General features: G+C 51.5%; 1 protein-coding gene across 14 annotated transcripts in view; it reads right to left on the bottom strand.

Annotated features, from left to right (window-relative positions):
• The window catches only part of RGS3 (regulator of G protein signaling 3), a 249884-nt gene that overhangs the window by 88290 nt on the left and 147818 nt on the right, over positions 1–13776 (bottom strand). For all 14 annotated transcript variants that reach the window (XM_043530151.1, XM_043530154.1, XM_043530153.1 and 11 more), the window contains one exon: positions 13522–13633. In XM_043530151.1, the coding sequence (XP_043386086.1) occupies positions 13522–13633 (112 nt within the window). The remainder of the gene's footprint in view (positions 1–13521; positions 13634–13776) is intronic.

The following is a 13776-nucleotide window of genomic DNA, read 5'->3' as shown; positions in this document are numbered from 1 at the left end:
TGCCAAAGGAGGCAGAGTGCTTGTGCCTCTCAGCAATCACAGCCTTGCCATGCTGCTCCATTTCCTACTCTCCAGTGCAGGGAAAAGAGATGCAACCCCAAAGACTGCCACCTTGACACGGGCCCCATGAGCCAGCTCCAAGTGTGGAACAGCCCCAGGGACTTGACTCCTCCTAGCCCTGCCCCCATCCCCGGCAGGCAGAGGCCTCTGACATGAGGGGGCGGAAGGAGCCGCTACTCAGGAAGCGGCGGCTCAACACTTCCTCTGCATTCTCTGGTTACATCTACACAGGGATAAAAACCCACGGCTGGCCCAGGACAACCGACTCGGGCTCCGGGCTGAAAAATCACTGGGTAGGGGTTCAGGCTTGGGCTGCAGCCCGAGCTCTAGGACCCTGCGAGGGGGGAGGTCCCAGAGTGCAGGCTCCAGCCTAAGCATCTGCACTGCAATTTTTAGCCCTACAGCCCGAGCCCGGCGAGCCCGAGTCAGCCAACCTGGGCCTGCTGTCATTGTACTGCAGGGTCTTTTATCCCGCAAAGACATTGCCAGCACAGGCCCTCCAGGAGACCTGTCTCCATGGAGCTGGCTCCCTGCGTGGCCCTTGGAAAGGGAGACAGTCCCAGAAGGTGACAGGACAGCATGAGTCATTCCAAAGTGACAGTCCCTACTTTGTGAAGCCTGGAGCTTCCTGATCTCCTAACCCCGTTCAGCGCAGCGTGGCTGAGGAAGGCTGCTAGGCCTCTGCTCCAGACAGTTCCCGCAGCGCCAGGGACCAGCTAAGCTAACAGACTGGCTGGTGTTTTCCACTGACAGACTTTTCTGAGAGCGATGCCCCCTGTCCTCCATATGAGATCCGCTGGAGGGAAGGAGAACCTCCGATTCTGCCAAGCCCTGGGAAAGCCAGCCCAGACCAGGCACCTGAGCCCAAGCTCACTCAAGGAGATTTAGTCAACGCACAGCAGGGCCACTTGGACTTTACAGCAGGACATTCAACCTAGTGGAGGATGTTCCCCTGGGGCGCCATGCCCCCTGCCCCCAGTGCAAGGCGCCTTTTAAAATGTTGTCTCCTGTGTGGAGCAGGCTGGTGCTGCAAGTCATGCTCAGGTGTGATTCTTGCTAATGGCAAAGTCAGTACAAGCTCTGCTTTGTTCCCACAGCATGTGCAGTGCTAATGACGGAAGCAGGTGGCCTCACGTTCTCCAGAGAACTGCAGACTAACCATCCCAGCGCAGTCAGCAGCCCTGGAGTTCACAGCTGGCATGGGGACCCTGCAGAGAGGCTGATGCCACCGGTGCCTTCGCCATGAGGAGGATGGGCAGAATTCGATTTTTATTTTCTTAGAATTTTGATGGATAATATCGGGGGTATTTTTAAGTTTTTTTATTATTTTTATCAATTTAAATTTTCATATTGCAGGAAATTTGAGGGGTCAGACAATAATTATTTAATGACAGTAGATGCTGAGATTCCAAATATTAAAGCTTTATAGATGTTAAGACAGAAACTGTCAACATCACATGTCAAAATATACCAAGTCAATATCCTCCAATCAAACCCTACCACATTCTCAAGTAGTGTTTTCCCTACTTCGCCTCTCTGCACATTTTGATTTTGATCAGTTTTTGCAGGTGTGCTGAAATCGACGTTTCAGCTCTGACGGATAAAAATCTAATCCTTCCAAGTCTACCCCTGAGCAGCAAAGACAGTGCACACAACACTGCAACATGCTCAGCTTTTTCCTTCCAGTGACTTTCTGCTGGCCTTTGGTGAGCACTGGCTGGGGGATTACAGGCTTCCCCCACTCCAACTACCAGGGCTGGGGCAGACTGAGGGACCCTGCAGGGCCTTGGTTTTAAAGGGCATGATGCCCCCTTTTCAGGGACAGTTGTGCCCAAGTCCCAGGACATGCTGGTGACATCCAGATATGCTGGGAATGCTGTTGGAGAGGTGTCAGATAAAGAGCACTTTAGCACAATGCATATCTGCAGGCATCCGGAGCTCTGCTCTGCCATGTCCCGTGCTGGGTGAGTTAGGGTCTGGAAAACACCCTCATGCTCCTGTGCTACTGTAACTAAGTAATGGGGCTGGGAGTCCAGGGCCTGCTTTATTTCTTTACGAAAGCAAAGAAGTATGTTCCTGCACCTGAAAGGGTCCACGGCTTCCTCCACACCTGCCGCAGGTTCCAAAGTGGCCACTAGGGGCTGCTCAATAGCTCACACACCACCTCTCAACTTACCACTCCCACATACCCGGGCATCCCACCAGCACCCCAAGACAGTTCCTACCCAGCCTGTGCCAAGACCTCCACAGCATTTTAACCCAGACAGTCATCAGGGCTGCCCCAGATACATCTGCCTTGCACGGCCAATGCCAGCATTCTGGGCGACCCTGCAGGACACCTCCAGCTAGTTCGTTGCACTCTGGGGAGGTTGGAGAGTAGGAGGCCAGGACATTTACTTGATACTGGGGTTTAATAGCCATTTCCCTTTACTCTTCCTTAGTGTACAAAACTCCCACTTCTCCCCTCCCCCCAAATGTGGCCCTTCCTCGCTTCCTTCACTCTGAAGAGCTAGGGCCCGGCTGCAACAAGGCCTGCTTAGCACAATGTGGCTATCAGGCAGGAGAATGGCCTCCCAAGCCGCCACCACAGCCCGTTTGCGAGGTTGATAATCCAGCTCCCCGAGGGGCTGGCTATGCTCAGACACAATCGTCCCACAACAGAGGCTGCCCGATAAGGGGACAGTGACACTGGCTAGTAGATGCCTTGGAAAAGTTACAGTCTTGAGCCGATGTATTTACTGTATTTGGGTTCCTACAATAGTACAATGTCATAACAGGTGGCTGCTTAATACAGGAGGACAAAACACATGGCCACTGGGACTGATTTCCCTTCTGAGCAGCAATGCCCTTCTGGAAAGTTACAGACATAAGCAAAGAACCCTACCTCTGCAGGCACCCCCCTCCCTTCCCACACCCCTTGGCAGGGTCATTGCTAGGCAATGTACACGTAGGCAGTTCCGGGGCTGGAAGAACACACTGGCCAGGTGACTAACCACCTACCATGGTGTGAGGAAGTACAGAGGAGCCAAAACCCTACCTCAGACATTTTATACCCACTGCAAGGGATAAGAGGAGTCACAGGAACATAAAAATGGCCACACTGGGTCAGACCAATGGTCCATCTAACCCAGTATCCTGTCTTCTGACAGTGGCTGGTGCCAGATGCTTCAGAGGGAATGAACAGAATGGCACTTTCCAGTGACCCATCCCTTGCCATCCACTCCCAGCTTCTGGCAATTGGGATACAGGGACACTAACAGCCTGACCATCTTAGCTAACAGCCATTGATGGACCTGACCTCCATGGATATATCTAGTTCTGTTTTCAACCCAGTTATAGAATCATAGAATATCAGGGTTGAAAGGGACCTCAGGAGGTCATCTAGTCCCACCCCCTGCTCAAAGCAGGACCAATCCCCAAATAAATCATCCCAGCCAGGGCTTTGTCAAGCCGGACCTTAAAAACCTCAAAAGGAAGGAGATGCCACCACCTCCCTAGGTAACGCATTCCAGTGCTTCACCACCCTCCTAGTGAAAAAGTTTTTCCTAATATCCAACCTAAACCTCCCCCACTGCAACTTGAGACCATTACTCCTCGTTCTGTCATCTGCTACCACTGAGAACAGTCTAGATCCATCCTCTTTGGAACCCCCTTTCAGGTAGTTGAAAGCAGCTATCAAATCCCCCACTCATTCTTCTCTTCCGCACACTAAACAATCCCAGTTCCCTCAGCCTCTCCTCAGAAGTCATGTGCTCCAGTTCCCTAATCATTTTTGTTGCCCTCTGCTGGAAGCTTTCCAATTTTTTCACATCCTTCTTGTAGTGTGGGGCCCAAAACTGGACACAGTACTCCAGATGAGGCCTCACCAATGTCGAATAGAGGGGAATGATCATGTCCCTCGATCTCCTGGCAATGCACCTACTTATACATACCAAAATGCCATCGGCCTTCTTGGCAACAAGGGCACACTGTTGACTCATATCCAGCTTCTCGTCCACTGTGACCCCTAGGTCCTTTTCTGAAGAACTGCTGCCTAGCCGTTCGGTCCCTAGACTGTAGTGGTGCATGGGATTCTTCCGTCCTAAGTGCAGGACTCTGCACTTGTCCTTGTTGAACCTCATCAGATTTCTTTTGGCCCAATCCTCCAATTTGTCTAAGTTCCTCTGTATCCTATCCCTACCCTCCAGCGTACCTACCTCTCCTCCTAGTTTAGTGTCATCTGCAAACTTGCTGAAGGTGCAATCCACACCATCCTCCAGATCATTAATGAACATATTGAACAAAACCGGCCCCAGGACCGACCCTTGGGGCACTCCACTTGATACCGGCTGCCAACTAGACATGGAGCCATTGATCACTACCCGTTGAGCCCGACAATCTAGCCAGCTTTCTATCTACCTTATAGTCCATTCATCCAGCCCATACTTCTTTAACTTGCTGGCAAGAATACTGTGGGAGACCGTGTCAAAAGCTTTGCTAAAGTCAAGGAACAACATGTCCACTGCTTTCCCCTCATCCACAGAGCCAGTTATCTCATCATAGAAGGCAATTAGCTTAGTCAGGCATGACTTGCCCTTGGTGAATCCATGCTGACTGTTCCTGATCACTTTCCTCTCCTCTAAGTGTTTCAGAATTGATTCCTTGAGGACCTGCTCCATGATTTTTCCAGGGACTGAGGTGAGGCTGACTGGCCTGTAGTTCCCAGGATCCTCCTTCTTCCCTTTTTTAAAGATGGGCACGACATTAGCCTTTTTCCAGTCGTCTGGGACTTCCCCCGATTGCCATGAATTTTCAAAGATAATGGCCAATGGCTCTACAATCACATCCACCAACTCCTTTAGCACTCCCGGATGCAGCGCATCCGGCCCCATGGACTTGTGCTCGTCCAGATTTTCTAAATAGTCCCAAACCACTTCTTTCTTCACAGAGGGCTGGTCACCTGCTCCCCATGCTGTGCTGCCCAGTGCAGTAGTCTGGGAGCTGACCTTGTTTGTGAAGACAGAGGCAAAAAAAGCATTGAGTACATTAGCTTTTTCCACATCCTCTGTCACTAGGTTGCCTCCCTCATTCAGTAAGGGGCCCACACTTTCCTTGACTTTCTTCTTCTTGCTAACATACCTGAAGAAACCCCTCTTGTTACTCTTAACATCTCTTGCTAGCTGCAACTCCAGGTCTGATTTGGCCTTCTTGATTTCACTCCTGCATGCCCGAGCAATATTTTTATACTCTTCCTTGGTCATTTGTCCAATCTTCCACTTCTTGTAAGCTTCTTTTTTGTGTTTAAGGTCAGCAAGGATTTCACTGTTAAGCCAAGCTGGTCGCCTGCCATATTTACAATTCTTTCTACACGTCAGGATGGTTTGTCCCTGTAATCTCAATAAGGATTCTTTAACTTTTGGCCTTCACAACATCCCCTGGCAACGAGTTCCACAGGGTGACTGTGCGTTGTGTGAAGAAATATTTCCTTTTGTTTGTTTTAAATCTGCTGCCTATTAATTTTATTGAGTGACCCCTGATTCTCGTGTTATGTGAAGGGGTAAATAACACTTCCCTAGTCAAAAAGAAAAGGAGTACTAGTGGCACCTTAGAGACTAACCAATTTATTTGAGCATAAGCTTTCGTGAGCTACAGCTCACTTCATCGGATGCATTCAGTGGAAAATACAGTGAGGAGATTTATTTACACACAGAACATGAAAAAATGGGTGTTATCATACACACTGTAAGGAGAGTGATCACTTAAGATGAGCTATTACCAGCGGGAGAGCGGTGGGGGGCTGGGGGGGAGAAAACCTTTTGTAGTGATTATCAAGGTGGGCCATTTCCAGCAGTTAACAGGAACGTCCAAGGAGCAGTGAGGGGTGGGGGAAATAAACATGGGGAAATAGTTTTACTTTGTGTAATGACACATCCACTCCCAGTCTCTATTCAAGCCTAAGTTAATTGTATCCAGTTTGCAAATTAATTCCAATTCAGCAGTCTCTCGTTGGAGTCTGTTTCTGAAGTCTTTTTGTTCTAATATTGCGACCTTTAGGTCTGAAATCGAGTGACCAGAGAGATTGAAGTGTTCTCCGACTGGTTTATGAATGTTATAATTCTTGACATCTGATTTGTGTCCATTTATTCTTTTACAAAGAGACTGTCCAGTTTGACCAATGTACATGGCAGAGGGGCATTGCTGGCACATGATGACATCAATCACATTGGTCACCTGCACATCTTCCAATGTGATATATGCCATCATGTGCCGGCGATGCCCCTCTGCCATGTACATTGGTCAGACTGGACAGTCTCTATATAAAAGAATAAATGGACACAAATCAGATGTCAAGAATTATAACATTCATAAACCAGTCGGAGAACACTTCAATCTCTCTGGTCACTCGATTTCAGACCTAAAGGTCGCAATATTAGAACAAAAAGACTTCAAAAACTAACTCCAACGAGAGACTGCTGAATTGGAATTAATTTGCAAACTGGATACAATTAACTTAGGCTTGAATAGAGACTGGGAGTGGATGTGTCATTACACAAAGTAAAACTATTTCCCCATGTTTATTTCCCCCACCCCCCACTGCTCCTTGGACCTTCCTGTTAACTGCTGGAAAAGGCCCACCTTGATTATCACTACAAAAGGTTTTCTTCCCCACCCCCACCCCCACCACTCGCCTGCTGGTAATAGCTCATCTTAAGTGATCACTCTCCTTACAGTGTGTATGATAACACCCATTTTTTCATGTTCTGTGTGTAAATAAATCTCCTCACTGTATTTTCCACTGAATGCATCTGATGAAGTGAGCTGTAGCTCATGAAAGCTTATGCTCAGATAAATTGGTTAGTCTCTAAGGTGCCACAAGTCCTCCTTTTCTTTTTGCGAATACAGACTAACACGGCTGCCCATCACTCCCTGGAGCGTTTACAGCACACTCTCCCACAAGGGCAGGTGATCTGTTTCCAGCACAGAGAGCAGTTGGTGCCACAGGAAACCCTCAAGCTCAGGCCCTGCTGGGATTTCTGATCATTCACGGCACTGACACAGAATGAAAGGGGAGAACAAAGAGTCTTTACTCCGGCCCAGGCACCAGGAACACTGGGGGTTCCCACCAAGACACAGCTCCCGGGTGGTGAGGGAGATCGAAACCAACTTGCCTGTGCTCCTCTGGTGTCACTAAGCTACACTCACATGGCAGCCTGGTGTGTGTGTGTGCGCATGTGTGCGTGAGGACTGCCAACCCCAGGCATCATGGGTGGCAGGTATCATAAGCTGGGGGATGCTGTGCCTCCTCAAACAGCCTGGCATGACCCCACCCATGCTCTGTCCCAAGGCCCCCTCCTGCAGTTCCTGATGCTCTGCCCTGGCCCAGGCTGGCTGGGACTGGCCAACCTGCCATGGGTACTCAGGGCAGCTGCCCGGCGCTCCAGGGCTGGCTGCCCGGTGATCCAGAGATGGAGATGCTGCAGCCGTGCCACATAGGCATAGGAACAAGTAGTGTGGGGAGTGTTGCAGCACCCCCGGGGTCCCGGCCTCAGCTCTGGGGGTGGGAGGGATGGACAGGGGTAAGGGGGCTAGTTTTCAGCACCCCCACTATTAAAAATATTCCAGCACCACTGCCGTGCCACCTGGTGCTGCGGCCAGGGGCCATGATGATGTGCTCTGGGCTCCTGCAGGGGAGAGGGGACAGACAGGGAAGGGGAGGTGTGGGACCTTGAGCACAAAGGTAGGGGCCAGAGCTAGCCGCCCCCAACGGCTGGATCACCAGCCGCCCATGCCAAGCATTCAAAAACCATGCAACTGACTGCACATTAAAAACCGCACATTTTGGGTTCTTCATGTGCTTTTTTTTATGAACCTTTCTTGCTAGAAACAAATAAAAGCTGAGATTCTCCCATATTCACATGACTCTCGGTGCCAGGGCCTTGAGAACAACACCAAATCTCACCAGACTCTCAGTAAAATCCAGAGAGCTGACCGCACTGTGTGCATGTGCTTATTCATGGCACAGGGCAAGGGAAGAAGCACTAGATATTGCAGGCAGGCTGGTGCACACTATGTGAAAGGGAGGGACAGTGCCAGGAGGAACAGACCCAATGCTTTTAAAACCAAGCCTTCCAAATACTGCAGAGGTGAGCTAAGGAACGAACTAGAAACCACTCGAAACAGCCTGCCAGAAAAGCCTCAGGCCGCAGGAGTGCCCCAGCCCCACACCCTGGAGATGACAGCCAGCTCTCTGTCTAGTCAGGATTTAACACTGCACCCATCCCCATGGTATCTGAGCACCTGTCCCATCTACAAACTTTCCCACAGCCCCTGACCTCAGCAGAGCTTCCTGTGACAATCATAGTTTATATGCTGGGGTTACAAAGCACAGGGAGGGATCGGGGTAAGACGCTGAATAACAAACAACACAGAACTGACCAGGGTTAAAAACCAATGAGCAAGGAAAAGAGGGAATGAAAGGAAAGTCGTTGGTACCCTCACTTCCTGCCCTTTGTATATGGGCTCCTTATGTTGGAAGCTCTCTAGGGCTGGAACCGGGCGTACCTGCTCATTCTCTCTAGGGAGGAACCTGACCTTTCTATGTGCTCATTCTGGCAAGTGCCCACAGCATGAGAGTCGAATATGATATCAGCTGTGCGAAAACACATGCTAGTCACTCCCCAGCAGGCCTGTTGCCTCTGCATCTCTCACTTAGATGTGAGCCCACTGAGACAGGAACTGCCCCTGAATATGGGGCTCTGCACTGGTTGGAGTCGCTAGATGCTATTGCAATGGAATAGTTACATAATAACAGGGTCCGGGCATACCTGCTTCTGCCCTCTTGTACAGTCTCCAGCCCTAACCAATAATGAATAATAACGGTCTGTCAAACGCCGTCCCAGCTCTGCTGTGACAGAGAAACAGGCTGTTATCAGCCGTGCTCAGGGAAATGCTACAAGAGAGAAAGCAACACAAAAAGCCAAGGGCCAAATGATAAGATTCTTTACAGTGTATTAGAACATAAGGCAGGCAGAGTCCCTCTCTGGCCTGCTGGGCATATGCTGTAATGCACTGAAGGGGAAGAAATGCCTTGTACACAGAACCGTCCAGCACAGATTACGCCCTGCAGGCCAGACACGTCCCCACAGAGCCAACAATCACTGTATGTAATGGGGGCCCTGTAAGCAGCAGCTGTTCAGCACCCCCTCCCCCCACCCCGCTTTTCAGAGGCAGGTGAGCAGACGACAAGAAACCAGGAGCAAAGGAAAGAGCTGCTCAGCCCCACACAGCCTGGCAGTACCAGAGAGGCTGCTGTCAGGCCAGTGGGATGGGAAAGGGGGTGGGCTGGCAGTGCATTGCAACAACTGCAGTTCCCGGGTCCCTGCGGAGGCAGAGTAAGTGGAACAGGGCAGCTGGCCCATTACATGAAACCGGGCTCAGCACTCCTGGTCCAGACCAGGGGCTTCCCACTGGGCCAATGAGGAAAGTGGGACAGCACCTGGAGGCTACGGAAGATCAGTCAGGAGTCAGCCAGGCAAAGGGCAGGAGATGGGAGCTGACAGAGACAGACAGTGGTTCCTGGGGGCAGGTTAAAGGCAGGAGAGAAGAAAGAGGGGTTTGCTGATAGAGGTCCCCAGGGTCAGGGGGGCTGGAGAGGGCCGAAGGCAGGAGAAGCAGCAGAAGGAGATGTCTGCAGGCTCTAAGCTGCAGAGTTAGAGCCCAGGACCAGAGGCAGGGGAGCAGCGGACGGATGTACACGCTACCGTCTTCTTGCTGGAGAGCTGGGGTGTGGTGAGAACAAGGACTGTGTGCATGGGGGATATGGACTAGGCACGGGGATTTGGTAGAGACTGCGTGCACAAAGTTGCTGTAATCAGCTGGCCCCCAGGAGGGGTGCTGTTTAAGTAAGAACCTTAAGTGAAGTCCTTTGAGTTACCCAAGAGGGACACTGAGGCGAGGAGCCACTTGCAGGGCTGCCCCAAGGGGGTGTCCTGGAGGAGGCCACTCATCCACAGGAAGACTAGCCTCTGGGGGCACCTCCAAACTGAGAGCAAAGGCTCACTCCATTGCCAAAGGCCCACTTCAAAGTACCGAGTAATGGCTAACGGCCACTTTGGCTCCAGCCAGCAGCAGCAAGATGGGACAGGCCCAGCCATGTGACCGGCAGAGGCAGGGGGACAGTGTTGAAATCCTGGGGCTAATTACCATACAAGAGGCTGCTTAAAGCATGGTGGCTCCTCTATGCCCTGAGCACTGGGCCGGCAGAGCAGCGTGCAAATGGAGACGCCTCTGTTCCTACTCTGGAGTGCGAAAAGGGTGGGGACAAGGAGCATGGCTGGGGAAGATCTCTCAGCGGAATCCCTGATTTGGGCTATTATGTATTGTTGCCCCTTTCCGTTCCCGATCTGAAGCTTCTCCACCCCAAGGGATACGGTCCCAGCAAGCCAGTAACTTTGGGATGGAAATTCCCACAGTATCTACCAGGGACGCTCACCCCATTACATTGGAAACACTGGCTGGCGTGATGCTCATCAGCCAAGCTGGGCTTATAAAGCAGGAAGACTGTGCATTGTAAAGCCGATTATACTGATTTGCTTTAGCACAGTGCAGCGAGCAGCAGAAACAGGAAACATCACAATGGTCTTCAGTGTACCGGAGCTGTCTCAATTGTTACGCTCAGCAATACGCCTGTTCCTAGTAACGTGCCATTCAGTTATTTCAGAGAGGAGCAGAAAGTCACTGCCAAAAGGGACTGGCAGCTTTTGGCTTTGGCTCTGGCTCGGTGACACGTTTTTGCACCAGACTTGTGTAATCCATAAGCAGGCTACTTTCTGGAAGCAAACGGCACTGACAGCTGGATTCCTAGGGAAGGTCACTCTAAAGGTTATGCAAGGCAGAAAGAAACATCCCTTTCTGGAGGGGTTCCCTGTGCTTGCTCAGGCAATAAGTAACAGACAGCTTCCTGAGAAATCCAGCTTTCATGAAGGAGCAGACGGCACATCCCAGTGCAGGATCTGAGTGACCTGAGTGATAGCCACCTGAGCGATAGCCATGAGCAGAGCCAACTTCTCCAAGCTCTTGACCAGGTGCAGGAGAAAGCAGCCACCTGACAGCAGTTACGATTCCGAGGGCCATTGAACGACTCAGCCAGAGGGCCCAGCTGGGAAATCAAACATGCACCTGATGCCCACAGAAAAGTTCTCCCCTCAGGGGATGGCTACACTTCGAGCTGGGTGCGATTCACAGCTCGAGGGGAAATACAGCTAGCGAGCTAAAGCCAGAGCACAGCCTTGGCAGTGCAAGTGGTGGGAGGGACCAGCCGTCCTAAGGACATCCCGATGGGATGGGCCGGGGGCTGCTAGCTCCTCCTGTGGCTGCGGCTACACTCTCCCTAGAATGCAAGCTCGATGAGAGCTCGTGTGAGCATTTCTCCTTGAGCTGAGACACAATCCCCAGCTCCAAGGGCCAACGTACTCTAAAGGGCAACATTTCTGTATCCGTTCTTTAGACACAACCTGCGCTGGGGTAGGAGTGCCGAAACCATTCTCACACATATTCAATCTTGTTTCTAAATGAGTTTGCTTTTCCTGTGTCACCCCTCATTGTGTCTGCTCTCCCCATATAGTCTAGTGAATGAGTTCACTGGTAGAAAGATCCTGGAAAAAGGCAATCCTAAGTGACTCGTGCAAAAGAAACAAACATACTATGATACCTGCATGTCACAAACAACTCAAACATTCTCTATCCAGAGCTCACAAGGAACTGGAACAAGCTGACAGCCAAGACTCATTCCCAGAGATTTCAAATCAGCGGGAGGAGTGATGGGAAACTCACAAACAGGAAACGCTGGGTAAATCACTAGTTGGGAAGGACAGCCCCACTCCAGAGAGTGCCCTCTCAGCAGTAGATGTGGACTCCTAGTGCCATCTACACTGGGATACCAAACAGCAGAGCCTGATTCCACAGGCGGGTGACATATTCCTGGAGGCTTCATCACATGACATAATCTTTAATTAAACATTAATCTGTAATTCCTGGAGACTCCAGGACAATCCTGGAGGGTGGGAAACCCTATTCCACAGCAACTTCAGGACTGGGACCAGGGAAGGAGATGGGGTGGGGAGATCCTGGCAGTGCACCAGGTCCGTAGCACCTCACGACTCCACCCACACAGAATGTCAGCCACTCCCACTCCTCTGCCCTGACCAAGCAGGTCTCCCATCAATGAGATGTCTTCACCTGCACCAATTACACAGCAAGACGAGTGCTAGGCTCGCCTGGCCAAGGTCTGGGGTAGCTGTGGGCTGTGAGCCAGTCTGCACAACCCACCAATGCAAACCAGGAACACCAAGCAATGAGCAGGCCAGTCCTTCAGTGCCATATCTACCATCCACTCCACAGTTCTCCATCTCACCTCCATTGCCTCTGCCGGCCACCCACCATCCATGTCATCTCCAGCCTCAGCAGCAGCCTCTTGGGGGCTACGAACTTGGGGGCTGTACATGTTCCCAGGTATGCTGGCTGCCCCAGGGAAGGAGAGGCATGGAACTAGGGTCAGGGAAGGGGTGTTCCTCATTTGTATCTCAACAGCCAAGACTAGGTGCTGCCTCCCCACCCCCTCCCAGCTCAATTGCTTCAGATCACTCCCCACTGCAGGAGCAGTCTCTGCTGGTAACAGTTCCTGCAGCCAGCCCATCAGCAGGGTGTAGCAGCCATGTCAGGCAGGCAGCGTGAGAGAAAGGCTCCCAGCCCGATCGGTGTGTCAGGGCATGGACGGGAGAAACTGCCCTGGCTGGCTATGAAGGGAAACCGTAGGCGGTTGAAGGAGGAAGTGGGGTAAGCAAAGGTCACTAGAGCTTAGTCACAGACCTGCGGAAGAAGCTGCTGTGCTCTGTTAAAGCACCAGAGTGGAAACTTCAAGACTTCGTTTCCCTCATTGTCTCAGCTAGCCACTGCTGCAAACAATATGGCACCGGTAGGACAGGGAAGGACAGCTCAGCATGGCAACTGCACAGCAGGCAGCAGCCTTGGAAGGGACAGCCCATCATCCCTGGAGAAGAGCCCTGTCCACTCCCTGTTCACAGCAAGGGAGTCTCTGCAAGACATCTGCAGTTCCCTGGCAACCAGAGTTCTTCCTACCTGCCCCTGGAATATGAACAGACTGGAGCCTGTGTTAGGTGATGATGGGCAGGGCTGGCTGGAACCCCCAGGGAAGGGTAGCTAGGAAAGCAGGCTCACTGCCTGTCCTGAGCTCCTCCCATGGGGTGTGCATTCAGCAAGACAAGCAGGAGGGGAAATCGTGTACTTCTGAAACCCTTGCAACACCAAGAAACAACGGGGAGTGACAGCTTGCTGCCTGGGCTGCACCACTCGCCCACTGTGCCTTGATGGGCCAGCTATCTCAGCGAGCCATTTAGAATCAACAGCCAGAAAATGTCCACAAAAGCCTGGCACAAAGAAGCTTCTGCCTGCTGGCACACTCACCCTCCTGGAGTTTGACACTTTGGAGATAGAGAGGATTCCTCAGCACATTGCAGCGCCCTGGCTCATCTTCCTTAGTGAAGAGCAGCAAGTCCGAGTAGATGAAGACGGTCACCTGGAGGGTAAGATGACAACAAAGAAGACATCAGGAACCATTGCCAAAGAGCCTCCTTCCAGCCTAGACAGTCATCAGCCCCAGGAGTTAGCCTGGAACTCCAGAGCCTCCTTTCCAGCCCCGCAGAGGCCTCTGGAGACACA

Source organism: Chelonia mydas, chromosome 16 (assembly GCF_015237465.2).
Source record: "Chelonia mydas isolate rCheMyd1 chromosome 16, rCheMyd1.pri.v2, whole genome shotgun sequence".
In the NCBI taxonomy this organism is placed as follows: domain Eukaryota; kingdom Metazoa; phylum Chordata; order Testudines; family Cheloniidae; genus Chelonia; species Chelonia mydas.
Note: the sequence above shows the minus strand (reverse complement) of the source record. Positions and strands in the feature narration are given on the sequence as shown.